This window comes from Hydra viridissima, unplaced genomic scaffold (genome assembly GCF_058129835.1).
Source record: "Hydra viridissima isolate aposymbiotic clone 2 unplaced genomic scaffold, HvirCarnegie_v1 scaffold_7, whole genome shotgun sequence".
NCBI classification, from domain to species: domain Eukaryota; kingdom Metazoa; phylum Cnidaria; class Hydrozoa; order Anthoathecata; family Hydridae; genus Hydra; species Hydra viridissima.
Genome location: NW_028324306.1, coordinates 10768073 through 10795333, shown reverse-complemented (window position 1 = coordinate 10795333; position 27261 = coordinate 10768073). Strand labels below are relative to the sequence as shown.

Below are 27261 nucleotides of genomic sequence, written 5' to 3'. Positions count from 1 at the left end.
ATTGTTTCTTTTTATTTTAAAGGTTTCCTTAAAGAAATCAACGTTCAATTTATAAAGTTAGTAGTAGTGAGCCCATATACGATAGTAAATTTAACAATACTTTCATTCCTTACATGCTAAACATTTAGGCTTTTAATCGTTCCAAAAAGTTGTTTCCTTCAATTTTTAAAGTTGTAAATTTTACATTATTACATGTATTACATATATACATTATAAAATAATCATCAATAAGATGATATTCGTGATTAGAGAAGAGATTTCCAAACCTTAAAACGAACCTATTGACTGTACTCAACAATAGATTAGTTTAATAAAGCCTTTTTTAATATTACAATTGATGACTTGATAAGAAACGAGATTCTCTAAGACGTTCATTTTTGTTGCGTTTCAAGTGAGGTGTATATTAACCCATGAGCTTCCTTCGGTACCAAGTTACTTATCTCAACGAGGGCAACTAGAAGCTCCAGCTCAAATTTTCGCCACGAAGGCTTTTCTGTTTTGTTTGTATCATGAAAGAGATTTTCTGGTTCAAAGCTACAAGTTTTCTTTAAAGTTTCTCCATGAAACCTGAAATAAATTATAAGGAAATGAAAATGAAACTTCTGATCTTAGAGATGCTAATAATAGAAAATTCAAAAAAATAAAAACGAACTTTGAAAATAACTTTGAAATGTTTCAAATTAAATTTATAATGTCAAGTGACAGGGATTTGCAATGTTATGATGAAAATGGGTGATTGACTCACTTAAGCTTGGTTAAAATTATCAAGTAAGATTATTAAATTCCTTTCATTCAGAAAATAAAACCAAAATAACTACAATTTGTTTATGAATATGGTTTTTGTGAATTTTATAAAAGTTTTAATGTCTCAGTACCTTTTGAGTATGGAAAAAAAAAAATCTTTTGCTTCCACTAAAACATTTTTTATATTTTATTTGAAAACAAAATTACCTTTTAACTGGATTAATTTTCATAAAAGTTTGTAACAAATGTAACAGCATCACAAAAAAAAATCCATCAATAGCATCTCCTATAACCAAAATAAATAAAAAAAAAAAAACTAAACAAAATTAACAAACTATATTAATCACATAATGTATAAGTGTATTACAACTATATAATATTAATGAATACTTAAGCATTTCCTATAACAGATATCAAAGAACTAAAACATTTCTTCATGATTCCCTTTAAAGTAAAATAAAAAGAATAAACCTGAAATTAATTGTCTTCTACTTCTTTTGATTGCTTGTGTACAAGTACTACCAGAACTTTGAGAAAATATTTTCACCCTGCAAGTAATTTTATCAACGAATCTTCTTAATGGATTTTTAGCAACAGCTAATAGGCTGTAGTTTTTACAAAGTTCTGATGCATTCTTTGAGTTGATTTTAGTACTATGAACGATTCTTGGTTTTTGTTGGAATATACACTTATTATCTGATTTAAAAGATTGAAGATTTGTAAAAAAAAGATACCAATATCTTTTTGTAGAAGAATAAACATTTCTGTTTGAGGAAAAACTAAAATTTTTGAGATCTTTTTCAGACCAAGGCAGTAGAATATTTGGGTTCACACAATAATTCAGAGTAATTTTATCCAAGGATTTATTTGACTGCATCAAGTTTATTTGCACAGTTTCAAACTTATGATTCATCCTAAATTTCTTGCAACTTTTATTTTTAGATTTGGTATTAGGAAGAGTAGTATTCTGAATCTCAAACAATTTATAGCTCTCATTAATGAGATTTATGAACTGTTGATCAAAGATGCAATTTTTTGTTAGAGAAGAGGTTTTGTTTTGCATGATTTTATGTACACCAACTTTAAATTTTTTAGCTGAATCAGAATAGTCAAATGACAAAGGTAAACTAAATATACTCAAAAAATCTTTTTTTCTTTGTATTAAAGGCTTTGAAAAGTTTATGAGATTACCATACCATGTAGATATGTTTAGGAGGCTGTTATTTGATGAAAAGGTTTGCAGCTTTGTTGAATGATCTTTAACAAAATTTGAATTTTTAACCTTTTGTGGTATGTAACACATATTATCTTTAAGATTGTACTGTACTGAAGATCCATACACTAACTTTGTAAACAAATCTGTATGAAAAGGGTTATTACAATAAGCAGATTCAACTTTTTTTTGTTTTGAACACAGAAGACAACCATTTGAAAATTGTGTAAATGAAGTCAACTTTTCTGAAAAATATGAAACATATGATAACAATATGCTTTTGTAATCAAATAGAGGTGCAGCTTCAAATTGCTTTGTTTTAATAAAAATATGTTTTTCTGGCATTAAACATACATCTTTTAGAAGAGACAGCTTAAATAAATTCTTTAGATTTGAAAGTTGGGAGCACCTATGGCTTTCGTGATGCATATAAGATACAAAGCTCTGACATGCAATGCAGGAACTATTTTTTGCAACAACACCTTCTAAACAAAAAGAAAAATATACTTTAGCAAACAATAAAGAATAGCTAAACATATTTTGTTTTCATTAAAATGTGGTAAATTTACTTACTTCTAAGAAAATGCAGAAAGAAACTGAATTCAATCAGAAACATATAATACATTATAATATTAAAGTTTGTTTTATAGGCTATTTATGACTAATGTTAATGTGAGGTGTTTAATCTGTTGTTCCATTTTGTAGTTAAATAGCATTTGTTTGATAAAAAAGTTTTTTTTTTTTTTTTTAATTTATTTAGACCTTGTGCACATCTGGTACTGCGGCAATAAATCAACGTTCTATTAAGCTGGTTTCGATTTATCTGTACAACATCGGGAACGGGAAAAAGAAATCCGTATAACAAACGAAAAAACTTGAAAAATTTAGCTGTTTATAAAATTTTGTACGCTACTGTATGTCGCTTTCTTGCAGCAAACACTAAGTTGCATTTACAAATTTTTTCTCTCCATAAAACCTCTGTTCTATAAATGTTTTGCATTCAATTTTCACTTGCTCATACTCCAGAAAAATATCTCAAATACCATCATAAAAAAACCGCTCAAGCCATATTTACAAGATTTCTAGTTAAAAGATAAAAGGAAACTACGTCAAGTTCTTCTCAGACTTAACGCAATTGCAATATATATACATATACATATATACATATACATACATGTATATATATATATATATATATATATATATATAATATTATATATACATACATATATTAATAAAAAAAAACACCAAATAATACGAATTCTCTAAATACAAATATTAATTTACTATGAGAAATTTTCGCTGGATTTTGGTTACCAGCATCATCAGCTCGTAAAATTACTTTAAGCTACAAAAAAAACGGTTTAAAATTAGCTGACGTCAGCAGTTGAATGGCTTCTTCGTTTTTTATCCTTACGTGAAAACGTGAAAAATGGTGTCCCGCAATTTAGAGGAGAACATTGGTGTCTCTGTATCTCAAGAGCCTCACGGACCTTCCGACCAAATGTTTTTGTCTCTACTTTCAGAGCTTTAGTTTTCTCCCAATTAATTTCCTCTGAACATGATTTACTGAAAAAAAATTAAAAGGTGCTCTTTGATTTTTCTAATGTAACTAACAATTATGTTTAAAGTAGCTGGAAATTTAGTGGAAAAAATGATAGATACAAAAGTAATTAATTGCTATTTTTCTTTAATTTTCAAATGTTGTTACTTTTAGAATATTTGTTTGGCTCCGTAATATTATAGGCATAGGAAGAAGGGGTAACCCTGGCAGCTTAGACCCTCCCCCTCCACCCGATGATGAAAGCTATGACTTTCTTACACCATTGAGTAATATTATGATTATTATCTTATGATACTTTAAAACATGGTATGTTTAATTAGTGTTTACAATTTATTAATATGTTATGCTATTAGTATTTCAGTTAATTATTTACAATTTAAAAAAATAATAATTGAATTTACAGGTATTACCTTTTGCCTGTAAGTACTTTTAATATTTAAAAATATGATGTGGTGCTATTATTGTTATATGACATATTAAGAATATAAATCATACAACCTTTTTTACATGGGACATTACGGAAGAAAATTAGAAAGCGATTAGATAGCGATTAGAAATTCGAAGACTTAAAAACAGCGGAAAGTCATATAGAGTGATTTCAAGAATAACTGAGCGTTCTGCTAGAATGTTTCAAAACGCTTTAAAACCCCATAAACGTGTGGAACCTAGAGGTCGCAAAAGATAAACAATTTACCGAAAAGATGAAGAAAATTTATTTTTAAGATCATCTAGAAGCGTACCTTTATTTATAAAACGACATGTAAAAGCCAGAAAAGTTTTGTCATAAATATTTAGCATGGACAAATAAGAAATGGGACTTAGTTTTGTGGACAGACGAATCTAAAACTAATATTTTTGGATCAGATGGTAAGCTGTTCGTCTGCAGACCATCAAAGAAAGAGTTTGACTCACATTAAATTACATGGTGTGAGGATACTTCTCGTCATCTGTTATTGGTCATATTTATCTTATAAATGATTATCCTATTTATTTAATAACAGACAGTAATAGTATGACAGCTGACATTTTTGTTAATATGCATTTATGTTAATTGTTTTATTATTTAACTATTTTTTATATAAACATTGAATTTTCTTGATTTTTCTCAATATAAACTCAAACTAACCATTTCTGTATTATTATTTTTCCACTAAATTTTTAACTACTTTAAACATAACTGTTAGTTACATAAGGGAAATCAAAGAGGACTTTTTTAAAGATATGTGTATTAACACTAAACATTATAAAAATGAAAAAATATATATAAATGATCATTAATTGCTGAGAATAAGATGCATTTTTCTAAATGTGTAGGTCATGTATATATAATGTCCATTTGCTTGGATTACAGCTTCTAGACGTCTAGGCTTTGATTCGACTAAAGATTTTGTTTCTTCTGGTTGGATTTTATCCCAGCTTCTTCAATTGTCATTTTGAGGTTCTCATTTTTGGAAAATGACCAATCTTCAATTTTCCGGTCCAAAATTTCCCACAATTGTTAAATGGGATTAAAATATGCTTAACTTGATTCTTTACCTTTATACCTTTTTTCTTTGATTATATGTATACCTCATAACTTTTTATTTGTGTATACGAGCATGCATATATGTTAATATATTATATTTATTATTTTACCTATAACTTATCTCTTTTAAAAATCTACTTTATGGGTGTTACTGCATAAATTTTTGTAAGATTTTACTTTTATTATGTAGTTTATTTAGTTTTTTCTTTTTTTCTTTTTTTCTTTATTTATCTTTTGCGTTTTATTTGTAAATCCCAATTAGACCTGTGTTCTTGTAACGTTCTTTTTATCATGAAATATATTGATATTAATATACATACATTCATATACATCCATACAAACACACACAATCATACACTTAACCGTAAAATTAACGCACCACTTAAAAATTCCGGCTTATTTTTAAAATATTATGTATTTCCCGGATTTATCAATTACAAAGATGATAATAATGTTTATTACTACGCCTTTTGTAGGCTTTATTCTGTTTCCCTTATTTAATTTCGAAATTATAGCAGCTTTTCATAATTGGCATGTTTTGCTGTAATTAAACCTCACTTCTAAAAGAAATGTATGAATTGGTTTTAAATTGCTTTAACAGTAGAAAAAATAGTTGTCATTTGAGCAACGCATCTGTTCGCAACAAGATGCCAACATAGATGACAACATAGATGACTCAAGAACGCCACTTATATGAGCGTACACATCAAGATACCTTGTGATGCAAATTTTGAAACCATTTTATTTTGTCCGCGGACAATAATTTAATTTGAATGTTCAAATTGAGTGAAATTTTGACTTCATAGTGCGACAATAAAAACACCTATAGAATGAGAACCACTCTATTTGATTTGATAAAATTTGGTGCAAGTTGGCTTATAGCCACACCAAACATTGGATAAAATTTCAGTCGGATTGGTTACCGGGTTACGGATTTATGGCAGTTTTAGTTTAAATTTCGTTAGTTTTTTGCTACTTATACCTCAAAACGTTACCGATTACTGTGATATTTGGTCACTATTTTCAAAATTATGGTTACATGACTGTTCTATTATGTAATCACAATAATTTTTGTTATCATTGTTTAATCACTACATGTACCGTTTTCATTTTATAGACCAAAATATTGGTTTGCTATTTAAAGCGTACATTAATAACTGTAAGCTACGATTTTCTGCTCCTAATCTCTAATAACTCAAATTATGCTTGCAGTTCTTTAGAGATGCTTACTGTTTAGATTAGTTATGCAGTAACAATCTTTCTTTGTAATCTGGATGATTATTGTTTCGCTTATACCTTGACCAAATTTGATAAAAATCTTGATGAGCGGTTTTGACAGTTTGTTCACTATAGGGCTCCAAGGGAGACCCTTTATGACTAATGAAATCCTTGATGTGGTAGAAGACAGTGAATTTTAGGTATCACGCTTGTACCAGTTATCATTAAGTAACACCTTTTGAAATTTTCAATTTTTTCAGCGAAGTCCGGCTGTAGGATGAATCCAAAGCAAGCTTTGACAACTAAATTAAAACTTTTTTTGACAACTCTTAAGAGGAGATGCAATTCCATCGACAGGATGATTTCCAAAATTAGAAGATTGTCAGGCCCACTGATGATTGGCTTTCAAATGACATTGCCGAACAGCTTTGAATTAGCAAAAACCCCGCCAGATTGGTGAAAAGACTCGAGGCTAAATTTGATTGAGGGCCCAGTGTTTGCAAGTTTCCAGATTCGGCAAGACACTTGGATTTGACGTCACACCATGCGCAAGGGTAGATACTTGAATGGGTTTGAAGACCTCAAATTAAATTTGCAACTTTCAAATCACAAGTCAAAATTAGTTTATGTCCATTTGCATTAATTAGTGAATTGACCAGATTTGTTCAATATTGGAATGAGTTTCTGGCAAATCTTCTGATACCGCAACAAAAATTTGTCTCTTGACTCCAGTGTTTTTATCAGTTAATTGAGTGAAAGGCTGCTTTTGGGGCGGTGAGCTGGTTTCATCCCTTAACGCAGTATCAACAATACTTAGATAAAACTTGAGAAAACCTTTGCACCATCAATCCGAGCTTAAAAAAATAACTACCAGAAATTTTGCGAGATTGAATAACATGATTCACAAGACTTGATAAGTAACTGCAGTGAGCAACAACCCGAACTGTACCAGAATGTCCTTTTTCGCTTAGAAAACAGTAAGCTGTCTTTTTTTTCAGACAGAGCAAGCACGCAAACTTTTGATTTTCATCATGAATCTTTGCTTAATTTGGCATTTTGTTAATTCACTAAATCTAGCTTTCCTTAATCAAGCTCTTCTTTTTAAAAAATTTAACCTAAATTTATATTAACAATTATTAATGATACTTATTATTTGTTATTAACATACTTATGATTAATGACAATTGTTAACAATTACAATTTTCAACATACTTAAACTTAACTATATAAATCAATGATACTTTTCACACTTAATGACAATTTAGACTTATTTAATTCACACTTATTTGATGAGACAGTCCAACAAACGATTTTTACCGCTCTTCAAAGGACTATTCTGCCCTTCACAAAATTTCTCTCTTCAAAAATTACTACACTTTTAGAAACCTTTTGATAGAGATTTTCTCTTTTTGTGCCTCTGCAATTATTTTTATAAAATTTTTACAAATTTCATTTCAAAACAACAGAAATTTGTAAAGATTGATTTTTCTCAGACTGGCCCTCCGAACTTTTTAGCGGTCAGTTATCTTAGTCAATATAACAAATATTTGGTTTTCTAACAGTTTTTCTGTTTCAACAGAAATAAATATATACTTTTTTTCTATGTAGGTATCTTTAGAAAAGCTTTTCAACCATTTTTTTATCGTTTTTATGCATTTTGGCAGTAAAAATTGTAACCGAATATCACAGTAATCGGTAACGTGTAAGTAATCATGATCCGTGATAACCGTAGCAATGCAGCGTTCTGGATTAAATATAAGTCGTGATGAATGTGTTGCAGTTGTTACTTTGTCCAATCAAGGATTAACAAATCGCAAACTTGATAGAAAATTTGGAGTGTCTCATACAACAGTCCGTAGAGTTCTACAAAGGTTTGTAGAGACCAATGATCACGTTAGACAACTTGGCCAAATGAAAGATATTTCGCTTCTAACATTCGAGGAACCACTTTATATGGATGGCCACATGCGGCACATTGTTACTGAATTCTTGTATAATGTTAATATTCAAGTTTTGGAGTGGCCAGCTTGCAGTCCAGATATGAACCCAATAGAGCATCTTTGCATCACCACCTAACAGCCTAGGCGAGCTGCAGCAAAGTCTTATTCGGGTGTGGGAAGATATCTTTCAAGAAAACGATTAGATCACTAACTGAAAGTATGCCTCGATGCTCTCAGGCCTTAATAACATCTAAAGGTGGTAGCACTAGTTGCTGATAAGTCAAAAATGTTTCAATTTAAGGTGTATTAGTGTGCGTAACAATAGTAATCATTTTACTTTATTTTGTGAAACGAACCGTATTTTTTATTGGCCGTTGCTACTTTAGGCGCAATGCGCTCTATGCAGCCCTATGCTACTCGGAGCGTAATACTTTGTACGCATGCGCTAAATCTTGTTGATGTTTTGAACAATTTTGATGTGATTTGCTTTTTTTTTTTTTTTTTTTTTTCTTTTAGTTTTACACTTAATTAGTCGCAATACAATAAAGTCCGTGATATATGCTTTCGTGATGCAATAAAATCCGTGATATATAGACTAATTTAAATAAAAACTTGGTATCTGATGGAAGATCTAATGATCTTGTCGCCAGAACCATAAAAAGTTATAATAGAATGTAACTTAAGCCATTAATAAATATAGACAAATAAATATGACAAAATACAAAAAACAAAAGAGCGTGTTTATACAAATTTCTTATCTTTAAAAGTAGTTCAACATATTGTCATTAGAGAGAATGAATTTTTTTAAATTTCTTTTTAAAGACTGGGAAGGTAATTGATAAATCAAAATTAGGTAAAACAATTTTGTTCCAGAGATTGGGTGCACGATAAGCTGTACAAAACTGATTGAATTTTGTTCGACAAAAGGGTTCAAAGAGTGAGTTATCATTTCGTAGTGTATACTTATTTTTTGTTTTTAAGGTAATAAAATCTTTAAAAACGTTTAAGGACGGATTAATTTTACATTGAAACATAAAGCATAATATTTTTTATACATTCACTTCATAAATGTTAAGTACTTTTATATTTTTGAATAAAAACTTTGAATGCGTAAGTCGATTTTCAAAACAAACTAAGAGTATTGCGTGTTTCTGACAATGGTAAAGAGTACGCAACTTACTTTTGCTTGTACTTCCCCAAGCAATATTTGCATAGTTAATATAACAATGTATAAATGAGTAGTAGAGTTGGATTAAAATGGTTTTGTTTAAATAATTTCTTGACTTATAGAGGACTCCTATATTTTTAGAAACCTTTGTACAAATGTAGTCAATATGTGGTTTCCATGTAACATTCTCATCAAGATAAATGCCAAGAAAACTAGTAAAAGTTTCCTTTTTTTATTTCTAGTTCATTAATAATAAGAATTTTTGGCATGGTTGTTGGTAAAAAACGATATAGGTTTTAGATATAGGGTGAAATAGAATGTATTTTGTTTTATCAAGGTTTAAGGTCAATTTGTTACATTTAAACCACTCAGATATGCATTTAAGTTCTTTGTTCATATCAGAAAACAGCTCATTAATATTACTGTTTGATAAGAACAAATTTGTATCATCAGCAAACGTATTACTCCGAAGGTTAGCTGCTTTGCTTTAATCATTAATATAAATTAAAAACATAAGAGGACCTAGAATAGAGCCTTGTGGAATGTGAGGCGGGTGTTTTCTTTGTGTATAAATATAAATTTATCGTTTAAATATTGTGAGTCGGGGTTTCTTTACGAGGAATGGGGTTTAATGGTTTGTATTTACGGAGGATAGGGGTATGGATGTTGGGATGCCTCTTTTGGTTCTGTGTAATGGTAGCTCTCTGACTTGTGCTATAATGCGTACTTACTTTTCTTGGCGCGTGATATATTCCTTTATGATTAACAAATCTTTTCCGTTATTAACAAATAATATATTCTCCACTTTAAACTATATAAAAAAAAACTGTTTCTTACTAATTCTTCTGTTCCTTCTTTTATCGTTTATCATGTAACCAACTATAAATTTCCCTACCCTAAATGCCCACCCGTATATCCCTTATGTCTATAATTTGTCTTCCTTTATTTAAACAATTTTCGTAACTTTCTCAAAGCCTTCTCGTAACCTATCTCTTAGGTTCTTTCTCCTCTTCTCTCCACTTCTTCCCTTTCGCTGCTCCTCCAACTCCCTTTGCCAACTCTCTACTCTTTTCGGGTTTCTCGTTTTTATATTTGTTGCTTTGTTTTTGGGCGTTGGCGTCTTTTCATTTTCGTTAGATAGCGTGTAAAATATTAATGGTTGATTTTGGGTGTTTTGATTGTTATGAATAGCATCTTGGTTAATTAGGTTTAGCTTCCTCACAGGAATACCGCAGGTTATTTCAGTATAGTCACTTTGAAGGCCATCATTATAGGTAAGAAATTGCTTTCTATTTGAAAAGTAACTATAAAACCATTTTAACATGTTGTTTTTGATTCCATTGTATTCGAGCTTTTTAAGCAATATTTTATGGTCAACGGTATCGAAAGCCAAACTGTTTGGAATATAGTATATTATTTTGGTCAAAATATTTAAATATTCTATTATATATTATTCTTTCCAATAATTTTGAAAAAGTTGAAAGAACCGAAATCGGGCGATAGTTGTTGATATTTATTTTATCACCTTGTTTGTAAATTGGTATGACTTTCGCAATTTTCAATTGATCTGGGAAAACTCCTTGTTTTATAGATGCATTAAACACTTAAAAAGAATATCTTTCAGACTTTCATAACATTCTGCAACTATGTTACCACTTACTTCATCAGCACCAATAGCTTTATTTCTTTTTAAATATTTAAAGGCTATATCGAGCTAGTCGTGGGATAATTCAGAAGAGTACTCATTGTTATAATGAGATTTATTTATAGGACACAAGTAGTCTTCAATCGAATTTTCGGTCATAGGAATTTTTTTTAGAGAGATTGGTTCCAATTTCAGTAAAAAATTTATTAAATATGTTTGCAATTTTGCTCGGTTCACATATATTTACATCTTCAAATTTTATAGTTTGTGGTAAAGAACTTAAGTGATTTTTTGATTTTCCTGTTAACTATTTTATTATTTGCCAGGTGCGCGTTGAGTTGTTTTTAAACTTATTGATCAGATTAGTATAATAATTTTTTTTTAGATAATTTTTTTGTTCCAAATTTTGTCGCTAAAAGTTCATGATACTTTCTTATCCTGGGATGAATTTTTTCGAGCAGTTGAAATACACTGTAATGAAACATTCCAACCCATGGTCAAACATGGTTGCAAGCTAACGGTAACAGCTAATGCTAAGACCAAGCTCGACCAAAGACCTTATCCTGAAATGTTTAAATACGTGTACTATAACTTAATTTGCACACATGGCAGATTCAATTCAAGCAAAGGCATTTTATTATAATATTTAAGATTAGTACTGACAAACCATTATGGTATGACAGCATTGATCTAAAATATTTATGTACAAGACTTTGGCATTTCAAACAGATTTTGCAATCTACGTAAATGTAAGCAAATATCTTTCATTAGTTTACATAAAAAAAATTTTTTATCTTGTTCATATTTAAAAAATAGGATGTATATTCTCTTATTGTTTACAAATATATATGTGTGTCTGTCAATTTTATTTTAAGGCTATCAATTCGATCTAAATCTTTTCTTTCTTTGTTTTCTTTTCTTTATTTCTCTATTGCTTTCTTTCATTTCTTTTCTTCTTTATTACTTTCTTTCTTTATTTCCTTCCTTTTTTATTTCATACTATCTTTCTTTCTTTCTTTCTTCCTTATTTTTTATTTCTTTCTTTTCTCCTTATTTCTTTGTTTCTTTATTTATTTCCTTTCTTTCTTTGTTTCTTTATTTCTTTTCCTCCTCTTTTTTCTATTATGACGTCAGAGCACACGATACAGTAATGATACAAATTTGTTCTTATCAAACAGTAATATCAATGAGCTGTTTTCTGATATGAACAAAGAACTTAAATGCATATCTGAGTGGTAAACCTTGATAAAACAAAATACATTCTATTTCACCCTATAAATATATATATATATATATATATATATATATATATATATATATATATATATATATATATATATATATATATATATATATTGAGAGAGAGAGAGAGAGAGAGAGAGAGAGAGAGAGGAATGATTAGAAACTTGATAAACCTATTGCTAGGGCTGCAAGATGGCTACCAAATGTAGTGATGGCACAACGGTACCGAGGAAGATGGAACATGATATCAGACTACTGTTGGGATTAAGCAACGCCACCTGATTTCTAATATTCAAGAAAAACTTAAGCTTTTAAACATAAACTTTTACTTGTATTATACATTTTTTTTTCCACCTTGGAATTGAATTTTTCTTTACTACCTGTTTATCCTATTACATAAAAACAAAAAACAAAAAAAAAAAAACAAACAAAACAAACAAATATTGTAAACATTGAGTAGTTCGTCACCCTTATTGTTAATAGTTTGGTCGTAATGCCGGTTTTCCAGTGTATTAATTTAAACCAACTGAATTAGAAATATCTTCAGCTCATTCGAAAGATAAAAAATAGATGTAATGTAAATTATTTTATTTTCTATAATTTCATAGCTTTAAAATCTCTCTTTGATACAAAACTGTAAGGCTGATTTTGTTCGAAAATTATGCTCGATAACAATTTTGCTCCAATGCCGCAAAAAAACTTCCAGGTTTCTCTTAAATCTAAATTACATAGAATACGCAAATCTTAGCTGACACCACCAGTCTAAACAAAAACAGCTTTGTATCATGCTTGTACTCAAAAGGAAAAACTACCTCTTTTACATTCATCAAGCTAATTGTTTTGATAGACAGGTCCGTGCTGCTGATCTAAAGAAATAAAACTTAAGCTAGTAAACTGTTGTAAGGTGTAACAGAAATGTGATATTAAGTGACACATTAAAACTAATAGACTATATCCCTAGTGATGGCTACCTACTTTGAATATAACCATGATTCGATGAAAGTGGAACACCACCCATATGCACTATATAAGGCTGTTGTTGGTGGTGATGCGGCTGTTGAATTGGTGTTGGATTGCGATAGCTAGCAGCAACTATAAAGTTTATTTGAAATAAATAAAATTACTAATATAATAAGTGCGAAAACTCAATAATAAATATGAACTCGTTGCTAGTTTAACGAGTGTAATTCAAGTTTTGTTTTTTTAAAACGATTTTATTATCTAAAACTAAACTTATTCTGAACACTTTTAATTTCTGAAGCATCATCTAGTACCATTTTAAAAGCTTATTCATAATTACATTACTTTGAAAAGTACACCTTCTGAATATACAAATAATCAATAAGATGATATAAGTTAGTAATTTAGGGATACTAAGTCAAGAGAACTAACACAAGGAAAAATTACACGGCGGTTAACTTCTGTGTTATAATGGGAATAGCACAATAGCGTATAGCAAATCCCAAATAAACACTTTTTAGACGGCAAAATGAGAATTAGCGAGAAACAGCGAAACAAGAAACCTGAATTGGAAAAGTAGAGTTCCATATAAAAAATATTTCCTTATAAAACACATAAATTTCCAAATAAAGGGAAAAAATATTTAGATTATCGCTTTTAGTAATTAATTAATAGTAACTTTAACTAATAGTAATTGTAATTATATTAGGTCCAGATAGCACATCTAAATATTATCCTAATTTCTTTTTAAATTGTATACAATAACACTTAAAGTATAAGCAGTACTAGGAATATACTTATATAAAGCTTAAGACTATATAACTAAGAATCTAGTTAAATTGGTTTGAGCATAAAAATTGCTCAATAAAGTTTCCGATATTTCAAAAGTATGTAGGGTATTTACTAAATAAGTACTTATATATTACCTGAAATGAATGATAGTATAGGTATTATCATTGTTATATTACCATTTTTATACTACTTGTAGATTACATTTTTCGGGAAAACTAAAAACATAAGATTTTAATGACAAAGGTTTAAGTCCAACTTTTTCAAATGACGACAAATGGACTTTTTGAAGAACAAACCTTTTAAAAAGCTTAACGTTTTTCAAAAAACGACATTAAACGGTCAAAACTATAAAAAATTTTGGTCTTTTTCCGAAAAATCCAAAATCGGAATTTGTAAAACTTTGAGCTTTTTCAAAGGCGAATCTTTTTAAAAATAAACAACTTTCGGAACTTTTCCTTCGATTAGGATTTATTCGCATTACTTATTTATTACTCTTTCTTCTGCAAGAAACAGTAATAAATAACGCGAGTAAATCTTTATTGATGGATTTGACTCTGATTATTTTTTGTAAACAACGCATAGACGTCAGAAATAAAAATTAGTTTGGCTACTTCTTAGTTTTAGAATGTTAAATCCTTCTTAGTTTTAGAATGTTAGATGTTTATGTATATGTAAATGTGTATGTAAATGTGTACGTAAATGTGTATGTAAAATTACATAAATACTAACAACATATAGGCAGTTAAAAGAGATAATTAAGGGAACCTTGAGGATGGGTTACAGGCGAAGCGATTTGGGGATAATTACTGCTAGGGTGTTGACTGACAACATATCCATGTTGCATGAGAGGTGATGGCGAAGGAGCCGAATAACTTGAATGCGGATTAGCAGGTGATTGGTGCTGTTGAAGATTGTGTGGCTGGCTTACTAAATTGAAAGTAATCAACATTATCATAAATTCAAAGATACAACACACTTTTTTTAAATTTTCAACAAAGATCGTTTAATTTTATTTTCAAAAAAATCTTACTAATACATAGTTATTAATAAACTATTTTACAGCTTTTTTTTAATGCCTAAAAAAAATTAAAAAATTCCACCTGAAAACACAAAATTTCCAGAAACAGCTTCTGCTGGCTGATAATTTGTTGCAATTCTTGCGTGTGCTATTGCAGGTTGCCCTTGGTGACTTACATATCTAATAACTTGTGAAGGAACTTCTGTCATTTGAATGTATTGACCTTGAGGACTCTGAAGAACCTAAATGAAAAATAATGCTATAAAGTCTTAAAGCAGTATTAACAACAGTTATCAAATTCTTTGTAAATTTTCTGTTAAAATAGTAGAAGTATTACTTGCTGATAGGTTCCTTGGTTGTTCACAAAAAAAATAGGTTGATTAGTTACACTCTGAGCATGCATAAAATTCGATTGAGCAACTACTTGCTGTGATGCAGCTTGGTTGTTAATATCAGCAGCAGGAACACCATACATAGTAGGAACATTATCTAAATACACCAAGAATAATTGTGTAGAGTGATAAATATTAGGAATCAGTCAACAAGTAATCAACAACAATCCGACTGTCTGATTGTTTGCTGGTAGCAACAATCAGTAATTAACTACATATGTTGCTTAGTGGTTATTTATAATGCCCAGTTAAACAAAAAGCCATGGAGAGAAAAACACAAAAAAACTCACATATAACTCTTGAGTAATTTTTGTTTTGCAATGGCAGCACATCATGAGTAACATTATAATTGAACACAATAGGAGTTTGCTGGGTCTGAAAGTATACAGGTGTTTGAGGTGGTCCAGACATTTGCATCTAAAATGATTGAAATCTGCTTACATTTTAAATTATCTTAACAGATATTAAAGGAAAAAAAAAAGAAAAACACTTTTGTAAAACCAGAAATGCATAACATTTGCATAATGATGTCAACTGCAAATAGACTTACGGTATACGTTGATGGTTTTACTGGAATAGGCTTATTATTAGGACAAAATTCTTTTGCACTTGGGTTAAATGAAAATTCTTTTCCTGATTTCCTGAAAGTTAAGTAAAATAAACTAAAGGTTAAGTAGAGTAATAAAATCAAAAAATAAAATAAAATGATAATACTGTGTTTGAATATTGACACATTGACAATTCTTAAAAAAGTACACTTGAAAACCTGGAAACTTATTCAGCTTTTTTAACATAACGCAAAAGTTTTTGTTTAACAAAATATAAATTTCTTGGCTTTTGCAATTAGATTCAGAAGAAATCACTCACCAAGTCTTATAGCTCATTTAAATAGAAAAAAAAAAGCAGAGACCTTTAAAACTAACATTTGGTTTTAAAATTCATTTGAATGGTTACTTTTGAATATTTAGAATCTGTAGCTTTTCCTTTATCAATTTCTAGTAACTATTTGAAAATCTCAGTTCTTTCAAAAACTCATTTTTGATCAAATATTAGACTTACGAGACAATATTTTCAGATGTTAACACCACTGTAGAAGCTGTAGTCTTAACTGCAGTTGTGACAGGAGCAGCTGTTACAGATGTTGTTGTGATTGATACACTGCTTTCACTTGTCACTGCACGTTTTGCTATAGAAAATTTTTAGTGAAAAACAATTATTCACTGAAATATTTTATTGAAATTATTTACTTACAATTAATTACTGAAGTTTTAAAACAAAACTTATCTGAAATATAAAAAAGTGAAAAATTTAATTTAGATCCAAAATATTAATGCTAAAAGTCTAAAGCATCGCCTTAATTATTTTATTTATGTTTATATTTACATATTATTTACCATTGATCCACTCAGATATATCATTTGTATTGGATGGAACAGATCTAGTTTTAGATGTCTTCTTAGCAGACTTATCTGTTGCCAACTAAATCAAAAATAAGTCTTTTATTAAATATTCTTTTATTAAATAATTATTAAACATATATTGTAATGTGAAGTGAGGGGAAAACAGCTGTTATTTTGACATTTGGAAAACTCAAAATGTTAATCTTTGTATAAATAATTTTTCAAAGGTTTATAAATGATTAAACTATAGATTGGAGTTTAACCTTGGTAATTTCAGAAAAATTTTTTCTTTTGATTCTTGGTATTTGGGTTGTATCATCATGATAATCCTTGTTTTTAAGTAGCAGGGTAATTTTTGAGAACTCATTTCAACTAACTAGCCTTTTTTTAATGCTTCACTGTTAGTTTAGAAGATATCATAAAATATGTACTATGTAGAGACAACAATATTTGAAAATCTGCAAAAGACTAACACTTTGTTTGACTAATTTTAAAAGTAATTAACACAGTTACACATAAAATTAGGGTAAAAAAAATGTAGACACTATTGTTAACCTTGAAGTCTCTTCCAAACTCCTTCAACTCATTCACATCAACTAGTTTTTGCTCTAAAATGAGTATTTAAATCTATACTTTTAACAAGTAAATCATTTGTGTAAAATTTGTCAAATAAAATAACATAAATATTTAAATACCATCGCTTGCATTTTGAGTTTGATGAACTTTTCCATATTTATTTAAACCAGATTTGATACCATCTCTGTGTTCTTTAACATTTAGATCTGGTGGAACTTGAGAAGAATCTTTCTGTTCTGGAAGCAAGGTTTTTCTCTCCTGCATAGAAGATTTACTTGATGCCTGAGTCTGGTGGTGCTCCTGAGATTTTGGTAGAGATTCATTACTACTATTAAACTCAGAATTACCTAACGGTTGGGAGTTACTCTTCACACTTGCCTGTGGTTGGACTACAGAGTGAGAAGCAATAGATGCATAGTTTTTAGAATTTTGAATTACTTGCTGTTTTGCTGCAGCTAAAGCTTCAGGGGATGTATTTTGGTTGTGTGATTGCTGTGAAAAGCTGATAGCAGGAGGAGAACTAGAAGTTGGAGCATCACTTAATGGTGGTGGTGGTGGCATGGAAGAAATATTAGGTTGTTGAGATAAAGATTGCAGGGGTTTATTAGATTGGTTGACTTTACCAGAAGCAAGTTGTTGTTGTTTTTTCATTGTGACTGCAGAATAAGACATAGTGTGGCCTCCAGTTTGTGTGATTGAAACATTGCCTAGCTGATGTGATACTCGAGTAACATCAGATATTGCTCCAATACTTTCAATATGTTGTTGTGAATTAAGAATTTGTTGATTAGGATAAACTGAAAAAAAGATAATGTATATTATAATAATGGCATAATAGCACAAAATAAAAGACATTAATTTAACAAAATCTTCTAATAAAAGATATAGACATTTTAGCTGAGACATTTTTAGGGAAAAAAAAGTAAAATATACCAGAGCTGCTATTACGCATCACAAGGTCTCCACTCTGTTGAGCTGTGACTTGATTTCGGTTAGGCTGATTACTATTGTTAGAAATTTGATTTAATTGATCTTGATGCTTATTGGAAAAGTTTTGACGCTGGAGTCTTGGACCAACAACATTATTACTTGCTTTTCCGCGAATGTTTCTAACGTTACGAGTATAAGTAGCAAAACCATCATTGCTAGAAATACTGCTGGCACGAGACACAGCACTAAACATTTCTTCCTCACCAACTCCACTGTCAGCTGTCTCATGATCGATAAAATTTTGCATTTCACGAGCAATTTGTTCAGCTCTTCGCTCTTGTTCTTTATAAGTCTCATCATCACGCTTTTCAATAGGTGTCCTAAATTGTTTCAACTTAGTACAATAAGAAATTGTAAGCCATACAATTAAATATATGTGTAACAAAATGCACATGCAATATAAAAACTTAGTACAAGTAGCAATTTACTTGAAGTGTATTTATACAAATTATATCTAAGCAATCTTAAGTAAATAAATGATAGAAAGTTTTTTTTTTAGCTTAATGTACACAACCTTTGTCACTAACTATAAAAACTATGTACACTGGAGTGAATGTAAAGTCATGCAAGTACAAACTTAATACACTGCCTTGTATAACTGCACATTGAATTAAGCTAAACCTGTGGAGTAATATACAGTGATTTGCACTTAAGCCAGTTCATATTGGTGCCATTTTTTGTTAAACTACTATGTGGCTTACTTTTAACTGTATTAACTTTACACTAGTTTGCAGTTATTTCAGTTTGCACAAGTCAATTTATTACATTTGTACATCTATCAGTTTTTTTTACAAGATTGCACACCTCTTTATAACACACTCCCATATGCATTTAGGGTTGTTAACAGTTAATAAACTTGTACTTATTTCCCTTAAAAAAATATGGAGAAATCTGTTTGCTTTTATTGCAACGAAAGTGCAAGGAACATATGTTATTATGTGAACATATGTTATAATGTGAGTGATTATGAATAAACGTATAGCAAAACTGTAACCTACTATTTCATCAGCTCCAACCTTTATGGATAAAAACAGATTGAATAAAAATAGTTTAAATAAAAGTGTTGTGTAGTACAGTCTGTGTATCTGTACCATTGTTTAGTATTGCAACAATCCACTACAGAATAAGAAAATAGATATTTTCATAAGAAAATACTTTGTATTAAGCTAACTACTTCTTTAGTGCAGGCAGTTATAAAATAAGAAGTTGTGCTCTAGTAAACTTCCCAAAAATGGAGATAACTTCAGGGTATCTAGGTGACCAATTTATGCAAACACTTACATGTATATATTTACCAAGTATATTGACAGATTCAATAACTATTTTATGCTAATTTTATTTGCAAAAATACATATTTTTGGTGAACTAATATTTTATCTTCATTATTACTGGTTAGGGTTTTTATAAAAAATACAACATTTTGCAAATCAGTGTGCCATCAATTGAAACAAAACGATTATACAAAACAGAAGGAATTTGCTAAATTGTTTTTGGAAAACCAGTAATTTAGACAAAGTTGTGGGCAGATGAGCTGTATTTCCATTTAGACAGGACTGTTTACACCAAGAACACTGTCATTTTGAATACTTTCAGCCATGTCAAAAAGCCACTCAATTTACCAAAGTTGTGGGTGTGGATAGATTTTTCTAGCAAAATTAATGTTCCAACATTTTTCATCTAAACTGGGACTATTTATGATGACAGCTATTAGTCTATGTTACAGCACCATGTAGCTCCATACTTGAAAGCCCATCAAAAATATGCATCAACAATATACCAACAAGATGGCACTCAGCAGCATATAAAGAGAAATGTACAACATTTTCTAACAGAAACCTTGACAAATGATCATGATGTTAGCTTTTTTTTCCCACAGTTCTGGCCACCACATTCACCAGATACATTGCCTAGCCATTTCTGGTACTGGGGGAATCTAAAACAGTTGGTGTATGCGTTCATATTACCTTTATTACTTAAAAATTGAAAGGCTTGAATATCAGATGCAGCCCAGCAAATAACTACTGACAATATTGGACCGGTGCTTCAGTCTTTACTACCAACTTCAATTAATAGTAGAAAGTGATATTTACAAACCAACATTCCTATGACATTTATCATTCAAATTTGTTTAATTAAATATTTGGAAAAATAAAATAGATTTTGGTAGTGACTTAAGGGACACAGAGTATTTTAATGATCAGTATGAAACATAATTGAATAAAAGCATGTGAAAACATTTTAATATTTAAAATTTAAGTAAAGAATGACTTGAGAATGATAAGCTGAATCAATTTTGTAACATGGTTTTTATCAAAATTACTACAACTGTTATAGTTAAAGTTAACTATGCCCCAAAAAAATAAAACACCAATTTAACTAGAAAATCATTATGATCCCCTCACTTAGTTAAAAACAAGTCATCTAAACTTAAAAAAAATCTCCTAATCAAAATTTCAGTTAATTGTGGTAATAGTTTGAACTAAAGCTTTGGCTAAAAGTAAACAAGTAGAATGTTGTCAAAACACATTTTTTAGTTTTGGCCAACACCTGTAAAGCTGAAATTTTCTGTTCACTAGACTTTAACTTGTTAAAAATTTTTTTTTAAGAAAGCAACCAGATATTTTTGGATTGGACACATACACAAATCTCTTGGACAAGATGACTGACAGATGCAAGCTTTAGTCAGATAAACCTCTAAGCCTTCAAGAAAATACATTAGGCAACTACTGGTACTAATTTAAAATCCTCTGACTACTTAAAACAACCCAAAAACTTCATATATGGTTTAAATTTAAATATATACATATAAAAAACCTTTAAGAAAATTTATTATTAAATATCAAAATAAACCTCACATGTAACTACTTAAACTGCTATCAAAAGTAGATCTCACACCATGTTTTTCTTCATTTTCACGATACATGTCTTCAAAACCCCAAGACCCATTCTAAAATGAAAGCAAACGATCAAATCAAAACAATTGTGTACAGGATTTAAAGTTATGACTTATCTTAAATTTAGCTGCAAAAAAAATAGATTTCTTTAGAATTGATAGACAGTCAGATGAAAAACCCATTGAACCCAGATAATTACAAAATGAGGTGTCAAACTTTAGCTAACTTAATAAAAAAAAAGAAACGCTATTACAAATGTTATTTATTAATAAAAAATCAATAGAGAAGAGTTTTAAAAAAAGGAGGTTGTTGTATTTCATCTTTATAATTTTTACAAGGATCCTTATTATACTTTTCTGAGAGAAGATTGTACTTGTTTTATTTCAAGAAAAGTTTTAAGTCTCATCATTTATGAGATGTTTTAAAATGCAGTTCTACTGGTTCATTTCTAAATATTTTGAATATTGGTTAATAAAGTAAAAATATACTGGTAAATAAAGAATTTGTGACATTAAAGTGACAATGTTCATAAGGACAAAAGACTGCACAAGGTTAAGCAAGATTATTTGACAGCCTTCATATTTGCACCAGTATGATAGTGATAAATATTTTATCACATTTTAGAAAATATTTAGCATGTTTAACATCCTTTTACGCTACACATTTAACTCAAAATGATATGTTATCTCCTAAAAACTTTAACAGCAACATTTTCAAATAATTTTAAAAACTTTATACAAATTGTTCCTTTTGATATCTTGCCTCAAGAATTTCTAAGCCATATTTCATTCTAAGTTGTCTTGTTATCAATCAGAATATATATCTAAAAATAAATGCTTAGATAAAAGACTTGGACTTTCATAGAAACACATAATTCTGATGGTCAATACTCTGGCATAGTCAGTTTCAAACCATCACAAAAAAACAAAGCTCTCTATTTATTACATTTTTAATAAGAACATTTATTTTTATGTAAGGGAGTTATGGCCCTTTTTAAAAAGTCCACTTTTTTTTGTCATCACCCAATGTATTCAAAGAAACTTTATTCAAACATACTTTTTTTTGAATAACAGCCAAATTTGTTTCAAGTTCAACAAGTCAACATATATATTAGAAAAATGAACTTGAAAATAAAAAGTTCTTCTTTACTAAATAAAGAAAATGTTTTCCCCAAGCTAATATGTATGCGATTCTATGTATGTATATTGACTCTGGAAATACATTTCTATGTATATTTATATATTTTGATATTTATTCAACAAGGTATCATGACAGATTTCAACTCTTTTAACAAATGAGAATCCTTAAGATAAATATCAACTTAGAAATTATTTATATAAACCAAAAATACTTTTTAAAATTGCTTTTGACTATGACTGTGAGAAATTATTAACTAAAGTAGTAATTATGCAGAGTTTGATTCATATAAAGGCTTGTTCTAACATCAAGTTCTTAGTAATAGTAGTATAAAATTAGTGAATTAGTAGTATAAAAAAGTGAATAGAAAATAGTAAGTAAACAAAAACTGTGTTTTTTTTTAAAACCAGAAGTATAAGTAAAAAATACAGTTAAGTATCTTTATTTCAAATAGTACCAATTAAAATGAATTGTGTCCATCATGTACATATCTTGCATTGCATATTATGCATTTTGGAAAGAGTTAAAGATAATTAGCACCTGTATTTCTGAGTAAATGAGAAGAAACAAAAGAAGAAAAGAAAACCATCCAGAAAATATCATAAACATTAAAAGTTTTATAATTACCCCAAACTAACTTTTAAAAAAACTAACCATATGTAGATCATCTTCAAGTAAACCTGTAGTACTTGACCCATGAAGATCATCATCTTTCCACTGAACTAATTCTCTCTGTTGGATAGGCATGTTAGATGCAGCAATTGCTGCATCTGTCAAGAAAGAATCTTTTTTACCAAACTCCATATCTACATCATTAACTTTGCAGTAACTTATATCACGAAAATGAAAGATAAGCTTGTTTTCAGATCGCCCATTTTCTTCATTTTCCTTAAAATTTACTTTTTGACTAACATTACATAAATGAAAGTCAAGCTAAAAAAAAGTTTTAAATTTAATTCTAGGTTTAAAGTTTTTCAAAAAATAAAAGATTTAATCTAATTTCATGGACTTACATTGTTTGAAACAGTTTCAAGAATTCCCTCATATATGTTTCCATCAGTTTTTTGTATTTGTACCTGAAGACCCTTGAGCAATAAAATATATTTAAGCTACAACTACTAATAAAAAAGGATATTCAATTTACAAAACTTTTTCATGCTAAAAAATATGAGAATAGCAAAAGGTATTGAACAAAACTGCAGCAAGTAAAATATGGTTAAACATACAATTTCATTTGAAAATATTGACTTACAACCATCAAGTAAAATGCATCTGTGACATATGGGTTTTTATAACCATAATTATTTGCTTCATTTGCCACATTATTATTGCCCTAAAATAGATAATTAGTTGCTGTTTACCATTTGTAAAACTGAGCTACTATTAATAAAGTTCATTTTTAGCCTATTATAGATTTTTGGATCCTGTTCTAACTAACCAACTTTATATTTTCATTATTTCAGAATATTTTTTCTGCTAATTTAAAATACCTGACACTGTATCAACTTAGAAACTTCCATTCTTCATTTATGCAACAACTATTCTGTGTTAACTTTTTTAAAAAGAAAAATATTGTTTTTATATCTGAACCAAATTAGAAAATTATTATTCTAGTAGCAGATTTTTCAAAACATCCTTCCAAATACAATTAAAGAATTACTATTGCAAAGCAATTTATGTTTAAATGTAAAAAGGATAATTTAACAGCAACCATGATTTAAAAAAAAATTTTCATAACCCAAAGTTTAAATTTCGAAAGATTTAAAAAAACTATTTATAAAATCATTGTCACTAAGGCGATATCTATTTATAAATTTTTTATTTGTTCAGATTTTGGTAAACAATTTCATAATATTGCAATATTTACTTATTACACTTTACATTGAACAATCCTACATTAAAATTCTTAATGACACCTTAAGTAACCTAAACTCCAAACTAAAGTGAAATGTTTTGCAAGGTGTAAATAATTTTAAAATTTGAATTAAAAAAAGACACCACAACACCAAGGATAGAAATTAGAGTAATAAAAATGACAATACAAAAACAAACACGAAAAGTTCTTTGTATAAATATTGCTAAGTACCAAGAAACATTTTTCATAAAATATTGCCATGCTTCATACAAAATGTTTGACTTTTAACAATAAGCTATACTTACTGACAAAATTTACTGATGCAATTTTAAATTTGCAGCTAAAAATTATTGAGGATAAAAGTAATGGTAAATTAGCTATTTTTACTTATTTTTATTTAAAGAGAGTAATTTATTTAGGATATAAAATTAGTTGAAGTAGAATAATTTTTTTCATTCTCAAAACCATTACAATATTTTATTACACCATTTAAAAAATTGAATATTAAAACATTTATCAAACAATTTAAATATTTTATTAAATTTAGTACATAAAAACCTAAAAATGTTTAAAAAACCCCCCTGAAATTTCCCTTATGAAAGAAGTTAACAAAAATATTCTGATTTTCCCAGGTTTTCCCTGACTTATGCCATATATCAGTCATTTTCCAGGTTCTAAAAACCATGATTATTTATTCCTTAAACAATTGCTTGAAATACCTTGCTTCCTATATCTCTCCAGTTTGCAGAACTTGAGTTTAGATTTGGCACTTTATTTGATCGCAAATTTCTAAAAAACAAACTAGAAAATTTTAAAAGGTAATAATTGAGAACCTCATAAAAATACTTTATTATTTAATATGACATTTGGGATATTTGCTTAAAATGCAAAATATTACCATTTGGGATATTTGCTTAGAAACTTAAGAAGTATATCTTGTAAAGAATACTAAATAATGCAAAATGTAATGTGACTACCTAAATAAATAAGTATGTATACTTGTGATTTAACAACTTTTAAATCGTAATTGGAGTTTTCATTTTACATAAGTAAAATTTAACACAAAATAGTTACAATTTTATTTTTATAATTGAAAATTCTTTGTTATTGTTAAGTTAATTTCAAAATGCTAAAGTTGATTTTAAAAAAATCTTTCAACAAATTCATTTTTTTATCTAAAAGAATTTTTATTCATCTCATTGCTTATGAAACATAAAATTAGTTAAAAACCTATTGCACTAGATCCCAAATTAACAAACTCTATGGTAGTACTTAACAAGGCTGTTAAGTAAAACAAATTTTTTAACTTTATTAGACAAGTAGGTCAACTATTTAAATGTTCACATATGTAAAACATTAACTAAAAGGTATATTTAAAAAACTAGAACCACACATATCTTAAAGTAAAAAATTCAATAAATATAAAATATTTCAGATTTTTTTTTTTTTTTATTATAATTCTACTTAAAATTGTTTTTTTAGAATTCTATAAAATTCCTACACTTTTTATGGCATTTTTATCATATTTTATATAACATAAGTTGCTTTCAGGATATTGATAGATTTTTGCAAAGCTTCTAACATAAATGATTTTGGAAATTACAAGACTAAAGTTTGAATAGATGCACACAAAAGGTTACAGTTATTACATATTAATAAAATACCGTTAAATAAAAAACTTAAACTAAAAAATTTTCTTTATATCAAAACCATAATTGATATCAAAAAAGAATATTTTGATTGACAAATATTCTACAGTACAAAAATAAAAAAATATCTATTTTGTAAATAAATGAATATCTAATACTATTATTTTACATAAAAAAAAAAAAAAAAAAAAAGCGAATATCTAAACATTTATGGATATATGTATTATATGCTTTTAAAGTGTTAACTTTTTCATTACACTATAGAATAAGGCTAATCAAAAACGAAACTAACCTTGCCGAATTGTTTTGGCCTCGTCCTCCCTTTCTTATCTTAACTCCATTCATTTTTGGATTATTTGCGACCATTTAAAATAGTAGCATTAAAAATATTAGTTGCACATATCTTTAAAAAAAAACTAGTCTAACAGCGTTAGTGTTAGCAGGGTGAGCTACGATCATTATTTTTGACGCAGCCATTTTGAATTCAAAAAAAGTTCGGTTCGCGACTAAAATTCTGTGTAAGATTAAGATTAAACCCTGGGTGAATAAATGTTAGAAGAATATGATAACGATCATTGCAAGTTGAGCATTGCATCAATGACAACTTCAACACTTGAGTTGTAAGATACTTCAAAAAATTAATATTTATAAGACAGATCAATTTTTTTGTGTGTGTTTTTTAAAAAAGAAAGATTTTTCTTCAATTGACGCCAATTTAAGAAAAATCTTTCTTTTCACAGCAATATTTTTCAAAATATGTATTTTATTCCTTATCAAAAATTCATTGAAAAATCTTTTCAAAATTACATACTCTGTTCATAGCAAAATATTATGCCTTAAATTTGGCATAAGATTATAAGACTTACACATAAATTTATGTATTGTTACGTATAATATGTTACTCTCATCATTTTTTAATATAGTATTATTAATATAATATTCTCATTATTTTCTTGTAAAATTTAAAAAATTTAAGAGCTCATATATTTATTAATACAAAATGATGCATAATAACAGAAAATTTCCGTTTTTTTGTAATTGCATGGGAAATTTTATATATAAGGTATGTAATAACAGATATTTAAAAAGTTTCGTATTCAGTATTCTCTTAATGTTTCTACATGCCGAAATTGAAAACAGATTATGGGATTGACTCCAGGCGTCATTATAAATTTTTATAAACATCGTGTTATCTTGGTGTTTTTTAAGTTCAATTCTGACGATTTCATATCAACTAAAAGTGTCTTTTATTGGATCACCTTTTTTTAAATTCATTTTTATAGTGAATAATCCTTTCTTTAAGTTCAAGTAATTCTCGTAAAAAGCGAATTTCATGAAA

The 27261-nt window shown here is 28.6% G+C and overlaps 2 protein-coding genes across 3 annotated transcripts; both read right to left on the bottom strand.

The window, feature by feature from the left end:
* Positions 1–48: 48 nt before the first annotated feature.
* LOC149886113 (uncharacterized) lies at positions 49–10438 on the bottom strand. 2 transcript variants are annotated; one of them, XM_090092963.1, is made up of 7 exons: positions 10210–10438; positions 3245–3526; positions 2531–3039; positions 2312–2442; positions 1216–2202; positions 952–1030; positions 49–567 (listed from the first exon to the last, which is right to left on the bottom strand). In XM_090092963.1, exons 5-7 carry the CDS (start codon positions 2045–2047, stop codon positions 372–374), a joined length of 1107 nt encoding a protein of 368 aa, XP_089949089.1. In that variant the 5' UTR covers positions 2048–2202; positions 2312–2442; positions 2531–3039; positions 3245–3526; positions 10210–10438; the 3' UTR covers positions 49–371. The 2 variants fall into 2 exon arrangements, with proteins under 2 accessions (XP_089949089.1, XP_089949088.1); XM_090092962.1 differs by lacking the exons at positions 3245–3526; positions 10210–10438 and having other exon boundaries at positions 1216–2442.
* Positions 10439–12832: 2394 nt separating this feature from the next.
* LOC145184641 (uncharacterized) lies at positions 12833–26430 on the bottom strand. Its single transcript, XM_090092569.1, has 19 exons — positions 26215–26430; positions 24993–25062; positions 23671–23751; positions 23432–23503; positions 23073–23351; positions 21243–21334; positions 18331–18707; positions 17517–18194; positions 17377–17429; positions 16816–16900; positions 16481–16607; positions 15972–16062; positions 15712–15838; positions 15367–15518; positions 15112–15271; positions 14777–14938; positions 13235–13351; positions 13072–13125; positions 12833–12978 (listed from the first exon to the last, which is right to left on the bottom strand). The coding sequence occupies exons 1-18, from the start codon at positions 26286–26288 to the stop codon at positions 13091–13093; spliced, it is 2832 nt and encodes a 943-aa protein (XP_089948695.1). The 5' UTR covers positions 26289–26430; the 3' UTR covers positions 12833–12978; positions 13072–13090.
* Between the last annotated feature and the right edge of the window lie 831 nt (positions 26431–27261).

Coding starts and splice junctions, on each gene's coding strand:
- LOC145184641 (XM_090092569.1), bottom strand. CDS start 26,288: ATGGTCGCAAATAATCCAAAAATGAATGGAGTTAAGATAAGAAAGGGA. Junction 15,839..15,971: donor TAAAACCATCAACGTATACC/GTAAGTCTATTT, acceptor CAATCATTTTAG/ATGCAAATGTCTGGACCACC. Junction 15,272..15,366: donor ACCAAGGAACCTATCAGCAA/GTAATACTTCTA, acceptor TTTTTCATTTAG/GTTCTTCAGAGTCCTCAAGG.
- LOC149886113 (XM_090092962.1), bottom strand. CDS start 2,582: ATGTATTATATGTTTCTGATTGAATTCAGTTTCTTTCTGCATTTTCTT. Junction 1,031..1,215: donor TAGAAGACAATTAATTTCAG/GTTTATTCTTTT, acceptor TTTTGGTTATAG/GAGATGCTATTGATGGATTT. Junction 568..951: donor AAAATTAATCCAGTTAAAAG/GTAATTTTGTTT, acceptor AATTTATTTCAG/GTTTCATGGAGAAACTTTAA.